Source organism: Saccopteryx bilineata, chromosome 4 (assembly GCF_036850765.1).
Source record: "Saccopteryx bilineata isolate mSacBil1 chromosome 4, mSacBil1_pri_phased_curated, whole genome shotgun sequence".
Taxonomy (NCBI): domain Eukaryota; kingdom Metazoa; phylum Chordata; class Mammalia; order Chiroptera; family Emballonuridae; genus Saccopteryx; species Saccopteryx bilineata.
In genome coordinates, this window is record NC_089493.1 from 55224068 (window position 1) to 55246970 (window position 22903).

Genomic DNA, 22903 nt, shown 5'->3' on the forward strand with positions numbered 1-22903 from the left:
AATTAATATTATTTAGCCTTATAAGGAAATGGGATTCTGATACATGCTACAAAATGGATGTCTTCTTTCTTTCTTTCTTTCTTTATCAGAGACAGACAGACAGAAAGGGGGAGAGATGAGAAGCATCAACTTGCAGTTGAGTCACTTTGATTGTTCATCGATTCCTTTTCATACGTGCCTTGCCCGAGGTGCTCCCGCCAAGCCAGTGATTCCTTGCTCAAGTCAGTGACTTTTGAGCTTCAGCCAGTGACCATGGGGTCATATCTATGAACCCATGCTCAAATTGGCAACCTTGGGGTTTTGAACCTGGGTCCTCAGCATCCCAGGTTGAAGCTCTATCCACTGTGCCACCACTGGTCAGGCAAGATGGATGAATCTTGAAAAATTATGCTAAGTAAAATAAACCAGACACAAAAGGGCAAATATTGTATGATTCTACTTATATGTGGTACTTAGAATAAGCAAATTCATAAAAACAGAAAGTAGAATAGAGGTTACCAGGGGCTGGGTGGGGTAGAGAAAGAAGGAATTATTATTTAATGGGTACAGAGTTTCTGTTTGGAATGATAAAAAAAAGTCCTGGAGATGGGTAGTGGTGATAATTGCACAACATGTGGATCAACTTAACACCACTGAATTGTACTCTTTAAATGGTTAAAATGGTATATTTTATGTTATATATACTTTACTGCAATAAAAAAAACATTAAGGTCTTTGATTACCTTCCAAACCTGCTCCTTTGTTACTCATACTCCTTCACAGTAAATAAACAACTATTCCATACATCCAGTTGTTCAGGCCAAAAACTTCACAACTGACCCACTGGGAAATCCTGTCAACTCTACCTTTAAATGATACCACACTAACCTTCTAATTGGTCTCTCTGTTTCAACCCTTAATCCCCTTTTATTATTACTTTTTTTTTTTAATTTAGCCTCCCCTTACTAGAATGAAAGCTCCACGAAGGCAGAGATTTTTGTCAAAATTTACTTCTCATCACCTAGAATCATACCTTGCACATAGTAGGTAAAGCAATAAATACTTGTTGAATGAAAGAATATGAAATTTACCAATTTGTACATTAAGGTTAATTTAATAATGCTGAATACACACATGCTGGAAACTGGACACTCCTCAGACTGTAACTCTAGGTAAAAGCAGATGCTACTCTGTAATCTGTTATCCTTCACGTCAAATTAAAACATTTGTGTCTTGGCAGGTGTCCAATAAGCCCTGGCCGGTTGGCTCAGTGGTAGAGCGTCAGCCTGGCATGCAGGAGTTCCGGGTTCGATTTCCGGCCAGGGCACACAGGAGAAGCACCCATCTGCTTCTCCACCCCTCCCCCTCTCCTTCCTCCTGTCTATCTCTTCCCCTCCTGCAGCCAAGGCTCCATTGGAGCAAAGTTGGCCCGGGCACTGAGGATGGCTCCATGGCCTCTGCCTCAGGTGCTAGAATTGCCCTGGTTGCAACAGAGCAACGCCCCAGATGGGCAGAGCATCACCCCCTAGTGGGCATGCCGGGTGGATCCCGTTCGGGCACATACGGGAGTCTGTCTGACTGCCTCCCCGTTTCCAACTTCAGAAAAATACAAAAAAAAAAAATCCTTATGTTTAATAAAAACTACCCTGACATATATTAACACAGTAAGCAAATGTCAAATAAAGGGGAAAAGTATAGATAAATGAAATTATAGAACCGAGGTTCCTTGGACCCACTCATGCCTCACAATAAAGATAAACCCTAAAATCAACTTTCCCTTGTGAACCAATGTTACCCCAATAAATTCAATTAAAAAAAAGAAAACTTTCACAACTAAATCCAGATTTCATGTGAATATCCCATTTCTCAAGCTTTATCACGAACTTCAGGAGGCTTGTAAGAAACAGAGCCGAAGAACAAAGCAGCCTACAAGGAATAAAGAAAAGTAAGGCTTATGCATTAGGAAGAGAGGTTATTCTTCATGGCAAAATGCATTACAGCAATGTCAGTTTGGCAGAACCTCTGTACCTCCATAAAAGCAAAATCTCTACAACTGCAGCCTGGGCCCTACGAACCTCAACACAGTAACAAGTCAGAGGCAAAAGAGGGATTTTTGGTCTGAGAGTCAAGACTAAAGTGCAGCTGACTCAAAGAGTAAATTAAGAAAGGATTCATATTTGTGAAGAATGTGGATAAACTCTGATATCATATACAGTTTAGAGAGAATGCTACATTAAGGATCATGGACACAGCACACTAGACAATATGGATTATAAGATCAAGCAAACAACTCAAAGCCACAATTCAGATTCAGTAAAAGATTCCTCAGGCCTGAGCAGGCAGTGGCACAGTGAATAGAGCATCGGACTGGGATGTGGAAGACTTAAGTTCAAAACCCCGAGGTCGCAGGCTTGAGTGTGGGCTCATCCAACTTGAGCGGGAGCTCACCAGCTTGAGCATGAGGTCACCAGCTTGAGCATGAGGTTGCCAGCTTGAGCATGGGATCACAAACATGAGCCTATGGTCGCTGGCTTGAGCCCAAGGTTGCTGGCTTGAAGCCCAGGTCACTGGCTTGAGCCCAAGGTCGCTAGCTTGAGCAAGGAGTCATTCACTTTGCTGTAGCCCCCCTGCCCCCAGGACAAGGCACATATGAGAAAGCAATCAATGAACAACTAAGGAGACTAAGGAGCCACAACGAAGAATTGATGCTTCTCATCTCTCTCCCTTCCTGCCTGTCTGTCCCCATCTGTCCCTCTCTCTGTCTCTCTCTGTCTTTGGTCACACACACACACACAAAAAGACTCCTCAGGAAGTTGCTACTGTTCTTACCTAAGACAACATGACTCCCATCACCTGGTTTCTAGCCCAACCACCAGGGGAGCTGGGGGGACTCCTCTTCCATGCCTCATAAGTTTCACAGCTAACATAACAGGTAATTAACTACTAAACAGACATTTTCTTCTCTCCTCCAGAGGAAAATTGTTCTCCAGCCATGTAGAAAATATTTCTTATGCCATTTTCGTAAAAGGAAAAAAAAAGTTTAGTAGTTTTGGGCAACAACTATTAATCAGAACCAAGTGGGCATTTTCACCAACTCTGTAAGTGTGCCTCCATTTAGTTGTACTGAAATGATCAGTAATTCCTCAATGATGTCACTCTCCACAAATCCCCAGATGACCTATAAATCTTATAAATGTCTCCAGAGAACAAAATCAAAAGCTAAAGCAGTCAAGAAAAAAGTCATGGACAAGGAACATATATTTGCTGTAGGTGTTCTTGGTTTAAACTTTGAGGAACTACTAGATAGGACACAAAATCAGGCCCTGAAATCTAGTTAGCTGAAAACCAACTCCAAGTAGATTGTGGTGATAATACTCAGAAAGAGAGAAGGAAATGAGTCAGATAAAAAGGCCACAAGCACAATAGATCCAAAGAAGCAGATCCTGAAAGCAACCGTGTTCTCTGATAAATAGTTCTTGTTTACATTTTCCTTCAAAGCAATTCAAGGTGTTCAAAGGATAACTAGCACCCTGGGCCCCACTCTATTGGAGGACAAAAGTTTTCTCACATCAGAGTAACACTGATCATGATACTCTGACTACTGTATATTTGATTGAGGTTGGATAAAGATCATGCCAGCTGGCCCAAAGTGGGATAGCTGAACTCCCATGTATCAGTAATCAATTCAAATCATGTATCAAAAACAAGTGGTTCCAACTCAATGATACAAAGACAATTCAAATTTGCTTCAGGTAAAAAGAATAAGGGATAAGTGGTATGTAGTTTATGGGTCTTATAGTCACTTGAGGAAGATGATCTGGTTGAAGCCACACAGCATCGATCTCCTGGTCCCATCCTACTCAATGTAAAATTTCCACTGTGGTTTTCTGTGTCTTTTGAAATCCTATGCTGGAACCTCCACATGGAATAGAACCCAATCAAGTATGTTTCTCTAAAATTAACCTCATAGTTTTTCTGTCCTGACTTTTTAAGGCCTAAATGAGAATCACCCATTCATGACAATTATTTTTGGTCTTTTCTTTTTTCTCTCATTTTCTTTTTTAATTTAGTGAGAGGAGGGGAGGCAGAGACAGACTACTACATGCGCCCCAACTGAGATCCACCCGTCAAGCCCACTAGGGGGTGATGCTCTACCCATTTGGGGCATTGCTCCATTGCTCAGCAACGAAGCTTTTCTTAGCACCTGAGGCAGGAGGCCATGGAGCCATCCTCAGTGCCCAGGGCCTACTTACTCCAACTGAGTTATGGCTTTAGGAGGGAAAGAGACAGAAAGAGAGAGAGAGAGAGAGAGAGAGAGAGAGAAGCGAGAGGAGGAGGTAGGAGAAGCAGATGAGTGTTTCTCCTGTGTGCCCTGACCGGGAATCAAACCCGGGATATCCACATGCCAGGCCAATGCTCTACCCCTGAGCCAACCAGCCAGGGTCTTAATTTTCCTATAACAGGTTTTCACTCCAACTTAAACTAGTGAGAACCGAAAGGAAATTGCTCTTAATTAAAGATACTATATTATAAGGTTCTTAACCACTGAAGTCTACCCTGGGGCTAATACTTCAGAATGCTAAGACTTCCCCTGAGTTAGGGACTCTGCCAATTTTAGATTTTATCTCTCAAAGTTTGGTTTGACTCACCTGAAAACTATTCTGAAGCAGAGCTCAAAGAATCCTTTGACCTTAGTTGACACATCAAGGTAAAATCATTATCAAGTAATCTGGAATTATTAACATTAACGATACCCCTTTATCACATATTTGTCTTTTAGAACAACACAGATTAAAAGACTTTAAACTATGCAAATAAAATATTACAGAAAAATTGAATTTAGTATGATCACACACTAGAGTATACCTCTCCTTCACTGCTACAATACAGTAAATATAGGTTTCCTTTGCCAGAGCTCATTTATTATTAGTAGCAGTATTTTAGAAAGAGAGAGAGAGAAAGACAGGAAGGGAGAGAGATGAGAAGCATCAACATAATTAGATATTCATTGACTGCTTCTCATGTGCCTTGACCAGGAGGCTCAAGCTGAGCCAGTGATCCCTTGCTCAAGCCAGCAACCTTGGGTTCAAGCCAATGACCTTGGGTTTAAGCCAGCGACCATGGGCTCAAGCCAGTGACCATGGGATCATTTTGATGATCCCATGCTTAAGCCAGTGACCCCATGCTCAAGCTGGCTACCTTGGGGTTTCAAACCTGGGACTTCAGCATCCCAGGTCAATGCTCTATCTGCTGTACCACCACCAGTCAAGCCATAGCTCATTTATTTTAAAAAGTAATTTACCTTAAAAGAAAATTCTCTTCTTTTGTACACCCCATTTGGACTAATGGTACTACCATTCACCCACCTACCACAGCCAGAAATCCAAGTTTGTCCTAGACTTCTTTCTTTCTCTCATTCTTCATAGTCAATGAAATCACCAAATCCTATAGACTTTACTTCCTAAACATTTCAGTCATTTGTTCTTCTGCCCAACTCCACTGCCAGAGGATTGTTGCAGGCCTTCGTCATGCCTCACCTCAACAATCACATTCTTGTTTTCAGGCTTGCCCTCTCCAGTCCATCCTTCCTATTGCTGCCAGTACACATCTCATTATATCACTTACATCGTTGCCTTTAGAATACAATTCAAATTCCTTCACAAAGCATTGAAGGCTTTTCATATACTGACCATTGCCTGCCTCTCAATATAGTTACCACCTTCACTGAGCACCTTCTATGTGTCAGGCTACATACTAGGACATTGGAGATAAAAAGGTGAATAAGACATATATATAGATGGTGACCACCTAAAGAAATTACATGTGAACAATTTTTTGTAATTACCAAAAAAAAAAAAGTTAAAAAATGCAAAAATATATCAATACAGTGGCCTAGAAGAAGGAAGCAATTTACTGCTAAGCAGGAAATGGGCTGAGGTCAAGAAAGACTGACATCTGAGCAGTTTTAAAGAACGAACAGCGCCTGACCGGGAGGTGGCGCAGTGGATATAGCGTCGGACCGGGATGCCGAGGACCCAGGTTCGAGACCTCGAGGTCACCAGCTTGAGCACAGGCTCATCTGGTTTGAGCAAAAGTTCACCACCTTGGACCCAAGGTCGCTGACTCGAGCAAGAGGTTACTCAGTCTGCTGAAGGCCCGTGGTCAAGGCACATCCGAGAGGGCAATCAATGAACAACTAAGGTGTCGCAATGCGCAACAAAAAACTAATAATTGATGCTTCTCATCTCTCCGTTCCTATCTGTTTGTCTGTGTCTGTCTATCCCTCTCTCTGACTCTCTGTCTCTGTAAAAAACAAAACAAAACAAAAAAAAAAAAACAGCAGGAGCCGAGGATGGCTTGGTTGGTCTGAGCACTGGCCTCAGTCACTGAAGATGGCTAGGTTGATATGAGCATTGGTCCCAGACAGGGATTGCCAGTTGGATCCTGCTTGGGGTGCATGTGTGAGTCTGTTTCACTTTCTCCCCTCCTCTCACTAAAAATAAATAAATAAAAATAAAGAATGAACAGGAGCCAGACTGGTGGCAGTGCAGTGGATAAGGTATCAACCTAGAATGCTGGGGTTGCTAGTTGGAAACCCCAAGGTCGCCAGCTCTGAGCTTGGGCTTCTCAGTGCAGGGTTACTGGCTTGAGTGGCAGGATCCTCCACACGATCCCAAAGCTTGCCAGCTTGAGCCCAAAAGTTGCTGGCATGGAAAGCCCAAGGTCACTAGCTTAAACAAGGGGACACTAGGTTGGCCCTGATAAAGGCACGTATGAGAAGCAATCAATGTGCACATAAAGTGAAAGCAATGAGTTGATGGTCCTCACTCTCTCCATTCCTTTGTCTCTCACTCTCTCAAAAGTAAAAAAAGTAGAAATAAATAAAAAAGAAAGAAGAAAAAAGAATGAGTAGGAACACTCTTGGTGGACAAGAATGTAGCTTGGTATATTGAGAAAGACATTTTTATTTTTTTATTCTTTTTTTTTTTTTTAGAGAGGAGAGAGAAAGGGAGAGAGAGGAGAGAGAGACAGAGAGAAAGAAGGGGAGAGGAGCTGGAAGCATCAACTCCCATATGTGCCTTGACTGGCAAGCCCAGGGTTTCGAACCGGTGATCTCAGCATTTCCAGGTCGATGCTTTATCCACTGCGCCACCACAGGTCAGGCCAGGACTCACCTTTTCTAGAAACTTCCTTAACCCCCCACCCTACCTCCAGCTGAATTAGAAGTTAGATCCCCTCTATTGCGCATTACTTTGTTCATATGATAATTATTATGGTTGGGTTTTCTTGTCTCAGTCTCTTCTAGTAGACTTAAAGAACTAGAGGGAATGAAATGCCTTGTTAAAACTCTGGATCCTGCCTGACCAAACAGTGGAGCAGTGGATAGGGCGTTGGACTGGGACGTGGAGGACCCAGGTTCAAGACCCCGAGATCGCCAGCTTGAGCATGAGCTCATCTGGTTTGAGCAAGGCTCACCAGCTTGAGCCCAAGGTCGCTGGCTTGAGCAAGGGGTTACTCGGTCTGCTGAAGGCCCACGGTCAAGGCACATATGAGAAAGCAATCAATGAACAACTAAGGTGTCCAATGAAAAAATTGATGATTGATGCTTCTCATCTCTCTCTGTTCCTGTCTGTCTGTCCCTATCTGTACCTCTCTCTGACTCTCTCTGTCATCTGCCACAAAAAAACCCACAAAACACAAAAACTCTGGATCCTTATTCTTTAGCATAGTGCCTAGTACATGACACATGGTCAACACTTCATGAATGTATGATTATATAATAGTCTGAGCAATAAAACCTTAACTTAGGAGATGATTAGCCACATGGTTTCATACAGTAGAGTGTATGCCAAATCAAGAAGTCTTGGAGAGATTGTAGTAAGATAGCAAGACTACAGCGGATTCCTTCTATATCCAGCAGACCACTTTCTCTCTAGCCTGGGTTTATTTACAGGTAAAATGAAGGTGTCACATTAAGTGATTCAGTCTCCCTCGTCTAAGTCCACTGGCATTATCCTAGAACAAATATTTTAAAATATCTGGGCCCTGGCCGGTGGTTCAGCGAATAGAGCATTAACCTGGCATATGGAAGTCCCGGGTTCAATTCCCAGTCAGGGCACTTCAAAGAAGCAACCATCTGTTTCTCTCCCCGGCCCCCTGCTCTCCTCTTCCCCTCCCACAGCCAGTGGCTCAACTGGTTCGAGCATTAGCCCCAGGTGGGGGTTGCCAGGTGGATCCTGGTCAGGGCCCATGCAGAAGTCTGTCTCACTATCTCTTCTCCTCTCACTAAAAACAAACAAATAAGCAAAAAACTCTACTTTAGATGATAACACTAGTCTTTCTACCTTCATTTTTTTCACTACAATCCATCTTCCACATTGCTGCCAGATTCTCCTCAAACAAGGCTCTGATCAGTTCAAAACACCTACCCCATCCCATAACTGACTACAGAAAAAAGTCTTTCATTCAAGGGTATCTACCTCTGACCAAAACATACAGTAACTTTCCATTTTTGTATGCTGCTTGTTCCTCTTCACTCATATTTTTCCCTTAACAAACTGGTTTGCTATTACTTTCCATACAAGCCCATAATTTTCTATCTCCCTTACTCCTTCTCCTTGGAATATGCTTTTCTACTATCTATACAAGTAGGAAAACTTAAACAGCAATCCCAATTATACTACTGACTAACAGTACACAAGTTATTTTAACTCTTAAAGTTATTTCATTTCTAAAAAAGTGGCAATAATAGCTTGCTTGGAGTTGTTGTGAGGATTATAAAATAATATACATAATGTCTGGCACATAATAACTGATCAAAAAGTGATAGATTTTATTATCACTATCCTTCAAGGTTAATTCAAAAGCCATCTTTTCCATAAAGTCTATTGTGATCCCTGCTAGCTGGAAGCAACCTTTCCTCCCTTTAAATTCCTCAGAGGCAGTCTTTACTTCTTTTGAAACAGTTGTCTTTACTTTTTATTTTGTATTTGGTTATTTACATACATATCTTATTTACCTAGTGGTCTTTCATTCTGAAGACAGAACCCATGGCTAATTCAACTTTCTTTTTCCTTTAGTGTCTAAAAAAAGTATATGATTTGTGGCAGACATTCAAGTATTTATTGATGAATAAATACTTAAGAGCTTGACCTGTGGTGGCACAGTGGATAAAGCGTTGACCTGGAAATGCTGAGGTCGCTGGTTCGAAACCCTGGGCTTGCCTGGTCAAGGCACATATGGGAGTTGATGCTTCCAGCTCCTCTCCCCCCTCTCTCTGTCTCTTCTCTCTCTTTCTGTTTCTCCCTCTCCTCTCTCTAAAAAAAAAAAAAAAAAGAATAAATTTTAAAAAATTAAAAAAAATACTTAAGAAAATCTTAATAATTATATGTTCATTTTCAGATGAAAAGCTGAACATTTAAAAATGTACATAACTAAATATAAACGTGTTACCATTCTCCTCCTCACTTCAGAATAAACACAAACAGAAAGTATTGCTGCCTAGATTATTCTTTTTTAAAAATGTGCATAGCTGTCCTTAACTCATTAAGTGAATACTTGATATCCAGGTTGTTGCAAAAAACTCAAGACAGTCTATTCTGATTGTTAGAAACTATAGTAGATGTTCCAGTTGTCATCAGAACTATGAAAATGCATTCCCTGTCTCACTCAAGTGAGCTGTGTTTTTATTTTTATTATATCTTTTAAAAATTTTATTGATTAATTTTAGAGAAAGAGTAAGGGATGGAGACAGAAAGAGAGAAGCATCAATTTGTTGTTCCACTTATTTATTCACTCATTGGTTGATTTTTGTATGTGCCTTGCCCAGTGATGGAACCCACAACCGTGGCATGTTGGGGTGACACTCTAACCAGCTGTGCTACCCAGCCAGGGCATGAGCTGTGATTTCAAAGGACTGCTTAGGTTAGGTTAATTGTGGCAGATGTTCAATTCCCCTTTGTTGGTTCTCAGATACAGACCTCAAGATCCCTTAGATACATACATTTTAGATCTATAAATTGGCAGGTTTTCTCAATACAATGGAGAAGACCTTTTCACCTATTTTAAAAGAGAATCTGGGGTCTCTGCATTATTTAAGGCCAATATTGCCTGGTTTAAACACTATTAATTACTGCCTTCATTTTCTAATTTCTCACCTCTCGGACTAGACAATCCATTAGTGATAGAAGCTGATGATTTCCACATAGGAAGTGGTATCTGCAATCTCCCTGGAGTTCTTTATCGCTTGGATAATCTTATAGAAGTCTTCCCCATTGGAAGAATGTAATTCTATTGCTAATGTCAATTATATAGGCACCCAGCAGTAGACCTGCTTCAACATAATTCCTTGAAGATAGGCTCTTGGTTATTAGAAAAACAGTAAGATCAAATGAACTAAAAGGTCAGTAAACTGGCAAGAGAAAACTGGATCCAGACAGAAGAAACTGAATAATCATTGACCTTGGAGATTTCAGACAAATCAGATTTTCTATTGAAGGCAGAGCTATAAATAGCACAACATAACACTGACTGGAACAAAAGCCACCAACTCAACTTTTTGTTTGAAAACTTGTTAGGTCTAAAGAACTGTTTAAACCACAGCTGTTAATGATTATGGATTTGGCAATCAAAATGTCTTTGTTTAAAAAAAAAAAAAAGTTTTAACTGCCTTACTATTGAGGTTACAAACCACAGCCTTGATGCATAGTTGCAGTCAACATCCTCCCTGCTGTTTTTGAGAGCTTACATCTGCTCCTGGCCGATAAAGCGCTGGCAACTGGCAAGGGCTCCTTCCAGGGGAATACGGAAGTTTTAACTAGATGGCTCTCATCTACTTCTCTCCTGAGTTGAGCCTACAGCGCTTTCTTTAGCTCTCCTACCTTGTCTAGGTTAATCTCCTGCTATTACTCAGGAGGGTTGAAGGTCTAGTGGGATTTTTCTTCTGGCACATATCAGCCGTGCCAGCCATACTATTCTTAGAAGATAAAAGGAAGACAAAGTCTTAGCTCAAGGGAAAGCACTTTAAGCACACATTTTAAAGCCACTTATAGTAGTGCACTTGATTTTAAACAACCACTAATAAAACCTTTTCAGTTATTTTTAAAAAAAAAACTAAATGATCACACTATGCTGAAAATAGTGAAGGCTTAGTGCATTTTAACTTATCAAAGAAAGGCCAAGAATGGAAGGTTAGAAATTAAGTTACTGAGTTTTTTCGGGGAAGAAAAAAGTTAGAAACAAGATGGAGAAGTAAAATATGGTCCAAATCACATAGGAGATTAGTTTCAGTTGAAAATTTCTATATCCATACGGGTTTTCAACGAAAATGCAATTCAGCTTGGTGATGAGACAGACATGCATATGGGAATGCAGAAAGAAAACACAGGTCAGGAAAGTGTCTCCTGAATGATTCTCCCTCAGTGAGCTGACCTATGAGGATAAAAGAAAACCAAACATACCCAGAGTAGCACTGCCTAAGCTACACATGACACAAATATGAGTTCTGCAGTGTGCAAGTAGGTAGTGTTGGTGTGTGTAGGGGGAGACTGTGGTCAAAAAGTTTTGTGGAAAAAAAAAAAAAAGTTTTGTGAGCCCTGGCTAGTTGGCTCAGTGGTAGAGCGTCGGCCTGGCGTGTGGGAGTCCCGGGTTTGATTCCCGGCCAGGGCACACAGGAGAGGCGCCCATCTGCTTCTTCACCCCTCCCCATCTCCTTCCTCTCTGTCTCTCTCTTCCCCTCCCGCAGCCGAGGCTCCATTGGAGCAAAAGATGGCCCGGGCACTGGGGATGGCTCCATGGCCTCTGCCCCAGGCGCTAGAGTGGCTCTGGTCGCAACAGAGCGACACCCTGGAGGGGCAGAGCATCGCCCCCTGGTGGGCAGAGCATTGCAAAAAAAAAAAAAAAAGTTTTGTGAACAGTGCAAATTATGTCCACCACATATATCAGAGTTGTATCAGAATCATAATACACACTAGCATATTGAAGGCTCTGAGAAGTTCTTCAGTAAATATATTTATTTAATACAAATACATTTTCCAAATGTATGTATTCACAAAAATCTCACAATACCCTCCCTTGTTTTGGGGGATTTTTTTTTTTTCAGAGAACACCTATGTCATGGAATAGTTTGCGAAATGCTAGTCTAGGGTTATTATTTCTAAATTTTCAACTCATTCTTGCAGAAATGAGAATAAGTTTGCTAAAACAGACTAGGCAATCACATTTTGTACATCATAGTACCTTAGCTCAAAGAGAGACAGGTAGTTTACAAAGAGTGCTTGAGACATTTTTCAAACGCAGCCAAATACCAAAGCTACAATTTTAAGTAAGATCCTTACCTGATTAACAATCACCAAATAAGGCTAATATAAATTCTGAATACATTCAAACACAGAATAGAGACAATGAGGAAAAGCCACAGAAAAACTGACCATAGAGAAAATAAGCATAGGATTCTTTTTTTTTTTTAATTTTTTTTTTTTTTAGATTTTATTCATTTTTATTAGAGAGATAGATAGATAGAGATAGAGATAGAGAGAGAGAGAGAGAGAGAGAGAGAGAAGGGAGGGAGGAGCTGGAAGCATCAACTCCCATATGTGCCTTGACCAGGCAAGCCCAGGGTTTTGAACCGGCGACCTCAGCATTCCAGGTCGATGCTTTATCCACTGCGCCACCACAGGTCAGGCAGGATTCTTATATTTAATGAAGCTTAGAGGCTTCTGGCATTTTGGGATATTTTAATGTCCTATATCAGGGAAATTCATAAGGAGAGTTGCTATGACCACCATTTGGAAACATATGAGAAGATTCATACACTGCTATGTGCCCTCAACATCCTCAGGATAAAAGACCATAAACTCAAGGAGTAGTATCAAACTACCCTGAAAGACAGGTAACCTTGGAGAAACCAAAAAGATCTATTTTGTTAATAAGATTTCTAGTTTCTGTAAGATTTGTGGTACTCCACAGACTAGGATTACAGCTTCCCAACTTTCTCTACATAAATTATGGCAAAAGAAGACTGGACATTTAGCAATAAAAATAGTTTGATCTTGTATCAGGTGGTGGTTTGCTTGACAAATGAGAAAGTAAAAGAAGGTCCCTTGTTCAAAACCCAAAAACCACCACCCATACTACCAGATGACCCTGGGTTCTCTTTTATTTTTATTTTTAATTTTTAAAATTTATTTGAGAGAGAGAGAAAGAAACATCAATTTGTTGTTTCATTTATGCATTCATTGGTTGATACTCATATGTGCCCTGACCGGGGACTGAACCACAACTCTGGCATATTAGGATGATGCTCTAACCAATTAAGCTACTGGCCAGGGCCTCCTGGGTTCTCTTTTGAAATGCAAATATCTTAAGAAGAAAACATAGTAAGTTACATTATGTCCATTATGTCATTAATAACTGTGAGAGTCTCTAAAACTGTAAAGCCTAAACCATGCAAGGAATTCTTATATTACTTCTAGACTAAAAAAAAGGAAAAAAGAGTAGAAGAAAAAGATACAAAACAAAAAAATGGGCAAAAGGGCCATAAGAAAGATAGAACAGGCACAAGGGTGTGGAAAATAAAGAGCTTCCATATGTCTATGGTTTTGCCTAGGTCTGGATCAGATGCTAAGAGCAGAAGAAAGGCTAGGAATAAAATTTCATGCCAAATTGCATTCAATGGACTCATAAAGTAATCAAAGAAGGGCTGAGAAGGTGAGTCACAAGAAAATTAAAGACAAAAACTGACCAGGCAGTGGATAAAGCATTGGCCTGGGACACAAAGAACCCAGGTTTGAAACCCAGAGGTTGCCACCTTGAGCATGGGATCATAGACATGACTGCATGGTTGCTGGCTTGAAGCCCAAGGTCACTGGCTTGAGCCTAAGGTCTCTAGCTTGAGCAAGGGGTCACTTGCTCAGCTAAAGCATGCCCAGTCAAGGCATGCTTGAGAATGCAATTAATAAACAATTAGGGTGCCACAATTATGAGTTGATGGTTCTCACCTCTCTCCCTTCCTGTCTGTCTGTATCTGTCCCTCACTCTGTCTCTCTCACTAAAAAAAAAAAAAAGATAAGAAAAGAAAATCAGACTCCCACATGTGCCAGGACCAGGATCTACCCAGCAACCCCATCTGGGGCCAATGCTCAAGGTACTAAGCTATTATTAGTGCTAGAGGCTAATATGCTGGGACCAACCCAGCCATCCTCAGCACCCGGGGCCAATGCTCAAACCAATCGAGCCACTGGCTGTGGGAGGAGAAGAGGGAGAAGGGAAGAAGCAGATCATAATTTCTCCTGTGTGCCCTGACTGGGAATCAAATCCAGAATGTCCATATGCTGGGCTGATGCTCTATCCACTGACCCACCAGCCAGGGCCTAATTTCATTTTAAAAAGCATACAGTAATAACACTAATGAAAGGCAAATGAGTCTGAAAAATAAAAGAATTTACTAAGAAAAATTAAGCTGAAAAACATTTTTTTTTATTTTAAGATTTTTATTTACTCACTTTAGGGGGATAAAGAAAGGGGGGAGGAGCAGGAAGCTTCAACTTCTATATGTGCCTTGACCAGGCAAGCCCAGGGTTTTGAACCTGCGACCTCAGCATTCCAGGTCAACAGTTTATCCACTGTGTCACCACGGTCAGCGTGAAGAACATTTTTTTAAGCACAGTGGTGGAAAACCTGCTGCTTAAAGTAATTATTCAAAGAACAGGAAAACCATAATGTTATGTAAAACTTTTCATGCTTCCAGGATGGACCTTCTCATTTTGGATTTCTCTAGTCTGAATCTTAAAGACTCTAAATTTCAAGTTTTCCAATTAAGCTAAAGTCCTTCAGCTCCCTCTGCTGTTCAAAAATGTACTTTAGTTATGTCAGTTCAATCTTTAATGATCAAAATACAAATATGTTAAATGCACACATATGTACAAACACCACACCCCAAAATTTGGCACAGTCCCAGCAATCAGAGTTCAAACATTTGCTTATCATGACTCCTCTGGCCTAGACCAAATATTCCAGAATAAGTAATAACAAATTCTACCAATCCCACCCGTAATTGAAATAATTCAGTGGATAATGGAGGGTTTCTTCACCAAAAGCAGCAAACATAAGAAACATCAATTCTTCGTTGCGGTTCCTTAGTTGTTCATTGATTGCTTTCTCATATGTGCCTTGACCATGGGGCTACAGCAAAGCAGCGACCTTGAGCTTAAGCTGGTGAGCCTTGCTCAAACCAGATGAGCCTGCGCTCAAGCTGGCGACCTCGGGGTCTCGAACCTGGGTCCTCCACATCCCAGTCCAACGCTCTATCCATTGCGCAACGACCTGCTCAGGCAGCAGCAAACTTTTAAGGGATGAAGATCCTATATGTATTAGCTGACTTGTGGCAAACGCTTTTTATGCAGAAATGTGTATGTATGCCTGACCAGGTGGTGGCACAGTGGATAGAGCATCGGACTGGGATGCGGAAGGACCCAGGTTCGAGACCCCGAGGTCGCCAGCTTGAGCGCGGGCTCATCTGGCTTGAGCAAAGAGCTCACCAGCTTGGACCCAAGGTCGCTGGCTCCAGCAGGGGGTTACTCGGTCTGCTGAAGGCCCACAGTCAAGGCACATGTGAGAAAGCAATCAATGAACAACTAAGAAGTCGCAACACGCAACAAGAAACTGATGATTGATGCTTCTCATCTCTCTCTCTGTTCCTGTCTGTCTGTCCCTGTCTATCTCTGCCTCTGTAAAAAAAAAAAAAAAAAAAAAAAAAGAAATGTGTATGTATTCATCTTCCAAATACCAGAACCCAAACAATCACTATATTTTTTCTGTTTCTACCCTGGTCTTTTCTATCCCCAATGTTCCCTAATTAAGAGATTCTTTTCACAGCCTGACTTGTGGTGGTGCAGTAAACAGTGTCAACCTGGAACATTGAGGTTGCCAGTATGAACCACAGGCACATATAAGAAATAATCACTGAGCAACTAAAGTGATGCTCCTCTCTCTCTCTCTGCCCTAAAAAAAATTAAAAAATCAGTAAATAAAAAGGTACTTTCACATCTAAATTCAGTTGCTAGCACCTGACCAGGAGGTGGCGCAGTGGATAGAGCGTCAGATTGGGATGCGGAGGACCCAGGTTCGAGACCCCAAGGTCGCCAGCTTGAGCGCAGGCTCATCTGGTTTGAGCAAATCTCACCAGCTTGGACCCAAGGTCGCTGGCTCGAGCAAGGGGTCACTCAGTCTGCTGTAGCCCCATGGTCAAGGCACATATTAGAAAGCAATCAATGAACAACTAAGGTGTTGCAACGAAAATCTAATGATTGATGCTTCTCATCTCTCTCCATTCCTGTCTGTCCCTATCTATCCCTCTCTCTGACTCTCTCTCTGTCACTGTAAAAAATAAAATAAATTCAGTTGCTAGCACCTTACTATCTTCAGGATATTCTGTTTTGAAGGATCTATATGTCAGCTATGATGGTGAACCAAGCATTTGTCCAAGAGAAGTACTCCTACTCACCTGATCCTTAAATTGATTCTGGGACAAGCAGTCAATTAGGTCCACACAGCCCAGTAGACAACCTGATGGATATTCGTTGGGAAATTCCACATCTGAAACAAGAATAACAGAAAAATTAAATTACCTTCTTTGTGACCCTGGAACTTATGAATCTGTTTCAATTCTGAACAAATCACTTTCTCTATTATCTATTTGTAGACATAATGAAAACAGTAAGGTTTTTATTTGGCTCAAATGTTGATATTTTATCAAAAGAATTTTGAGCACTGGCTTAGTCCGCTCACACCATCGAGGTTCAAGGACCTCACAACTTCACTCCAAAAGTACCAATTCCACTACACTCAACTGTATTAGACTGAAGTTTGGTGGTGATAGGTTTTGGAAACAAGCTATGGGTGGCAAGAGAAAACAAACAAAAAAAGTAATGAAAAGAAACATTAAAAGTGTCAGAACACAAACTTAAAGTCAGTTGTATCAGTCAAAACAGAAATACATTTTTATAGAAACACATACTTTTTTGTGTGTGGCAGAGACAGAGAGAGTCAGAGAGAGAGACAGACAGACAGGAAGGGAGAGAGATGAGAAACATCAATTCTTCATTGCAGCTCCTTAGTTGTTCATTGATTGACTTCTCATATGTGCCTTGACCAGGGGGCTACAGCAAACCGAGTGACCCCTTGCTCAAGCCAGCGACCTTGGGCTCAAGCTGGTGAGCCTTGCTCAAATCCAATGAACCTGCGCTCAAGCTGGCGACCTCGGGGTCTCGAACATGGGTCCTCCACATCTCAGTCCGACGCTCTATCCACTGCACCACCGCCTGATCAGGCTAGAAACACATACTTTTGATTCTTAAAGTTTGGCTTAAAAACTTTTATAGGTTTTCTGTAATTATCCTCTCATTCTACCTTAAAATGAACTGTGTGATCTGAGTAAAAGGAAGGAAAATAAGACACTCAAAGGTCACAAGTGATTTTAGGATCCAAATTTAGGGTGCTTGGCTGAGTCCCAAAATACATTCCTTAAGTCAACCAACGTTGGTCTGTCCAAATCTAGTAGAAGACGTCTATTTGGGTTATTCCCAATAAAAATTCTTTTTTTTTAAGATTTATTCATTTTAGAGAGAGAGAGAGAAAGAGAGAAAGACAAGGGGAAAAGCAGGCAGCATCAACTCCCATGTGTGCCTTGACAAGACAAGACAAGGGTTTCAAACCAGCATCCTCAAATAAAAATTCTTATTTGTGCCCTGATGAGGTGGTGGCGCAGTGGATAGAGCGTTGGATTGGGACGCAGAAGACCTAGTTTCGAAACCCCGAGGTCGTCGGCTTGAGCATGGGCTCACCAGCTTGAGCAAAGGGTCACTGGCTTGAGCGCAGGGTTGCTGGCTTGAGCGTGGGATTACAGATATGACACCATGGTCATTGGCTTGAACCCAAAAGTTGCTGGCTTGAAGCCCAAGGTCACTTGCCTGAGTACAGGGTTACTACTTGAGCAAGGGGTCACTCTGCTGTAGTCCCCCTCATCAAGACATATATGATAAAGCAGTCAATGAACAACTAAGGTGCTGCAACGAAGAATTGATGTTTCTCATCTCTCTCCCTTCCTGTCTGTCTGTCCTTATCTCTGATTCTCTTTGTCTCTGTCAAATAAAAAAAATTTCTTATTTCTGGTGTTCTTCCCAATAAAGAATTTAGGATTTATAGTAGTCATAGTAAAGAAAAAGAAAAAAAAAAAAAAAAAAAGGAGAAAATTTTCTCAGATAAAACTAAGACTAGGCCCTGGCCGGTTGGCTCAGTGGTACAGCGTAGGCCTGGCGTGCGAGAGTCCTGGGTTCAATTTCCGGCCAGGGTACACAGAAGAAGTGCCCATCTGCTTCTCCACCCCTCCCCCTCTTCTTCCTCTCTGTCTCTCTCTTCCCCTCCCGCAGCCAAGGCTCCATTGGAGCAGGGTTGGCCTGGGCGCTGAGGATGGCTCCATGGCCTCTGCCTCAGGCGCTAGAATGGCTCTGGTTGCAGCAGAGTGATGCCCCGGATGGGCAGAGCATTGCCCCCTGGTGGGCATGCCGGGTGGATCCTGTCGGGTGCATGCGGGAGTCTGACTGCCTCCCCATTTCCAGCTTCAGAAAAATACAAAAAACAAAACAAAACAAAAAGAAAACTAAGACTAACTGGTTTATTTCTGGTGTTGGGACTCTGATATTCGTATTCGCACTATTTGGCAAATTAATGGTTTTGACAGCTGTCTATGATCTGCCACTAAACAAACAAACACACACACATACAAAATTTAAAGTCACTTTCAGCTACACACACAAAGACATAGGAAGAAAGAAATGAAAAAATCTGAATGTTAATAACTTCTCTCCACAAAGTAACACTAAAAGGAGAATGCACGGTGGTTACCTTTCCCACGAAGAAAACGATATGTAGTCTGGAGTTCTGAGACTTCTTGAGGGGAGGGTCTTTTGGCTGTAGCTGCAATCCAAAGGCGTCCTCTGTGAGGGGTGTACCAGCTTCTGCCTTCCACCCTTAAACAAGTATAAAGTTAGTGAGAAGAATTTAAATTCTAGCGTCTTGGATGACCTTACAGCAAATTATCCAGTTGAACAGAGATCTATAGATCAGTGACTTTCAACCACCAGTCTGCCAGAAATTTCGTGCCGGTCTGCAAAAGAGTTAACCACCCAGCCTGATCAGGTGATAGTGTAGTGAATAGAACATCAACCTGGGATGCTAAGGACTCAGGTTTTGAAAGCCCAAAGTCGCTAGCTTGAGCATGAGTTCACCTGGCTTGAGTGCGGGCTCACTAGTTTGAGTGTGAGATCACTGGCTTGAGCAAGGGCTCACCGGCTTGGCTAGAGCCCCCTGGTCAAGTCACATATGAGAGAGCTATCAATGAACAACTAAGGTGCCACAACTATGAGTTGATGCTTCTCATTTCTCTCCCTTCCTGTCTGTCTGTCCCTCTCTCTCTTGCAAAAAAAAAAAAAAGTTAACCACCCTAACATTGTATGGCGATTATAGACCTAAAATTTCTGGCAGATCAGCGGCTGTAAAACATTGTTGTAGATGATAACTCAGCAAGAGGGGTATTTTTTGTGACAATTTTTCCACAAAACCCTTCACTTGAGTATGAACCGCATTTCTCTACTTTTTTTCTATCATCAGAACAAAGACCATTTATCTCACTCAACTCTTTTTTTTTTTAAATCAGATCTCTGTAACTCATATTGGGAGCTTTCACTAGTGCTGGGACTTTTACAATATAAATCTTCTATTTTCAAGGCATCCAAGTGATCCTGCAAAAACGAAAATCCTTGCATTCTTTGAATCAAAGGCGAACCTTTTCCTGAAAGATTTGTTAATTGTTCTTCAACCTAACAGAAAAGTTCTCACCCATACATATTTCAAGAAAGTTACTTTTATAATTATTATTTGAGTCTAAGTAAATAAAAAAGCTTATCATCTTTACTGTTTAAATTGAAACCACATTCATTTATATTGTCTAAGTATTTTATAAAGGGTTGTGTTCTTTGTAGAAAATTAAACAATCTATTGACTAGTTTGAATTCAATCTTCAAATGAAATAGCAGAATGCATTCAAAATAATTCAATTACTCCAAGAATTACAATAATATGTTTCTCATCAATAAACTAAAGTACCTTTGATAATATACCCTTATGATACTATTCTTTTTTTTTTTTTAATTTTATTTTATTTATTCATTTTAGAAAGGGGAGAGAGAGAGAGAGAGAGAGAGAGAGAGAAGAGAGAGAGACAGAGAGAGAGAAGGGGGGAGAAGCTGGAAGCATCAACTCCCATATGTGCCTTGACCAGGTAAGCCCAGGGTTTCGAACCAGCGACCTCAGCATTCCAGGTTGACGCTTTATCCACTGCGCCACCACAGGTCAGGCTATGATACTATTCTTATACTGGAAATAGGGAATGTGTCATATCCTTAGTTTTCCAATACAGTGAATCAGAAGAGTGCTAGGCACATAGTAGGTACTCAGTAAACGAGGAATAAATCCATATATTTCTTCCCCCTACACCAAATAACCTGAAAGGTTACTGGGAAAATAATCTCACAAGTGTGGCAGAACCACCCACTTTATTTCAGTGTATTTAGTGATTGTGGGTTAGATGCTGTTCATCCTGTTCTCTTCAGTGAGAAAATCTGAACTGTACAGATCCAAAGTAGGATGAGAGAGATGTAAACATTCTGATTCCCACAGCAGAGAACAAGTTATGTAGTTTTCTACTTTAAAAAGGGAAGACACTTAAATTGCAGAGAACTGAATGAGAAAACAGACATCTGAGGACCTAGTTGCCCTGGAGTAGAAGCAGATTCAAGTGCACTTGCTCTAACAGCACTACACACATGGACTATGATACAATTAGAAGCTAAAGCAAGAAAGCTTGACCTTCAAGAGGGTGAAAAACAGTAATGCACCTTAATGAAGAAAGGAAATCACAACTAATCATGAAAACCTCAAAGCACAAATGATTGTTCCTAAATAATGATAATAAATTTTCTTTCAGGAAACTAGAGAAATGACTGAAGCTTATAATGAGAATGGAACACACACTTTGAAACCTGAACTCTAGTTCTATCTCTGCCACTAACTAACTCTGTAATTCATAGCAAGCTACTTTACCTTTGCCTGCCTAAGTACCCTCTTTGTCCAAGATTGTAATGTTACTGGCATGATCTATTTCATAGAGCTACTGCTTTGAAATCTGTAAAATTCTATTTAAATATAAGGTATTATTACTGTTATGAGTTAGGACACTGCCAGACATTTAAAATTCTAGCTGATAAAATAAGAAAGAAGAAAGTAATATCTGTACTCCCATATTTGTTGCAGCATTATTCACAATAGCCAAAACAACCTAAGTGTCCACTGACAAATAAATGAATAAAGAAAATTTGATATAAATAGTGAAATATTATTCACAGTCATAAAAACAAAGGAGTCCCACCTGACCAGGCAGAGGCGCAGTGGATAGAGCGTCAAAGTTAGACGTAGAGGACCCAGGTTTGAAACCCTGAGGTCACCAGCTTGAGCGTGGGCTCATCTGGTTTGATCACACAGCTCACCAGCTTGAACTCAAGGTTGCTGGCTTGAGCAAGGGTTCACTTGCTTTGCTGTAGCACCCCAGTCAAGGCATATAGGAGAAAGCAATCAATGAACAACTAAGGTGTCACACAAAGAATAGATACTCATCTCTCTCCCTTCCCATCTGTCCTTCTCTGTCTCTCTCTCAAAAAAAATAAAAAATAAATAAATGAAGGAGTCCTCTATTTGCAACAATATGGGTAGGGCATTTTGCTAAGTGAAGTAAGTCAGACACCTAGAGAAAGGCAAATTATTGTATGATCTCACTTTTATGTAGAATGTGAAAAAACCAAACTCACAAATACAGAAGTAGAAATACAGAAATGGAGGAAGTAGTCAAAAGTTACAAACTTCCATTATAAATAAGTCCTGTGGATGTATAGCATGGTGAATACAGCTAACAATACGTTTTGTATATATTTGAAAGCCGCTAAGAAAGCTGATCTTAAAAGTTGTCATCACAGCCTGACCAGGCGGTGGCGCAGTGGATAGAGCGTCGGACTGGGATGCGGAAGGACCCAGGTTCGAGACCCCGAGGTCGCCAGCTTGAGTGCGGGCTCATCTGGCTTGAGCAAAGAGCTCACCAGCTTAGACCCAAGGTCCCTGACTCCAGCAGGGGGTTACTCGGTCTGCTGAAGGCCCGCGGTCAAGGCACATGTGAGAAAGCAATCAATGAACAACTAAGAAGTCGCAATGCGCAACGAGAAACTGATGATTGATGCTTCTCATCTCTCTCCATTCCTGTCTGTCTGTCCCTGTCTATCTCTGCCTCTGTAAAAAAAAAAAAAAAAAAAAAAAAAAAAGTTGTCATCACAAAACCAAAAAATGTATTAACTATGTATGGTGATAGATGTTAACTAAACTCATTGCAATAATCATTTTGTAATACATACTTATGTTAAATCATTATGCTGTATACCTAACGCAAATACAAAGTTATATGTCAATTTTCTTTTTTTTCCTTTTTTAGTGAGAGAGACAGAGAGGAACAGACAGGCGGGAAGGGAGGGAGATGAGAAGTATCAATTCTTTGTTGCGGCACCTTAGTTGTTCACTGACTGCTTTCTCATATGTGCCTTGATGGGGGTTTGGGGGAAGGCTGCAGCAGAGTGAGTGACCCCTTGCTCAAGCCAGTGACCTTGGGCTTCAAGCCAGTGACTTTGGGACTCAAGCCAGTGACCATGGGGTCATGTCTATGATCCCACACTGAAGCCAGTGACCTTGTGCTCAAGCCAGCAAGCCCACACTCAAGCTGGATAAGCCGGCGCTCAAGTCAGCAACCTTGGGGTTTCGAACCTGGGTCCTT

At 41.2% G+C, this 22903-nt stretch overlaps 1 protein-coding gene across 3 annotated transcripts in view; it reads right to left on the reverse strand.

Moving 5' to 3' along the window:
* TRIP4 (thyroid hormone receptor interactor 4) overlaps nucleotides 1-22903 on the reverse strand; it is an 87337-nt gene that overhangs the window by 13939 nt on the left and 50495 nt on the right. For all 3 annotated transcript variants that reach the window (XM_066273990.1, XM_066273992.1, XM_066273991.1), the window contains 2 exons: nucleotides 18880-19004; nucleotides 16481-16572 (listed from right to left, as the gene is read on the reverse strand). In XM_066273990.1, the coding sequence (XP_066130087.1) occupies nucleotides 16481-16572; nucleotides 18880-19004 (217 nt within the window). The remainder of the gene's footprint in view (nucleotides 1-16480; nucleotides 16573-18879; nucleotides 19005-22903) is intronic.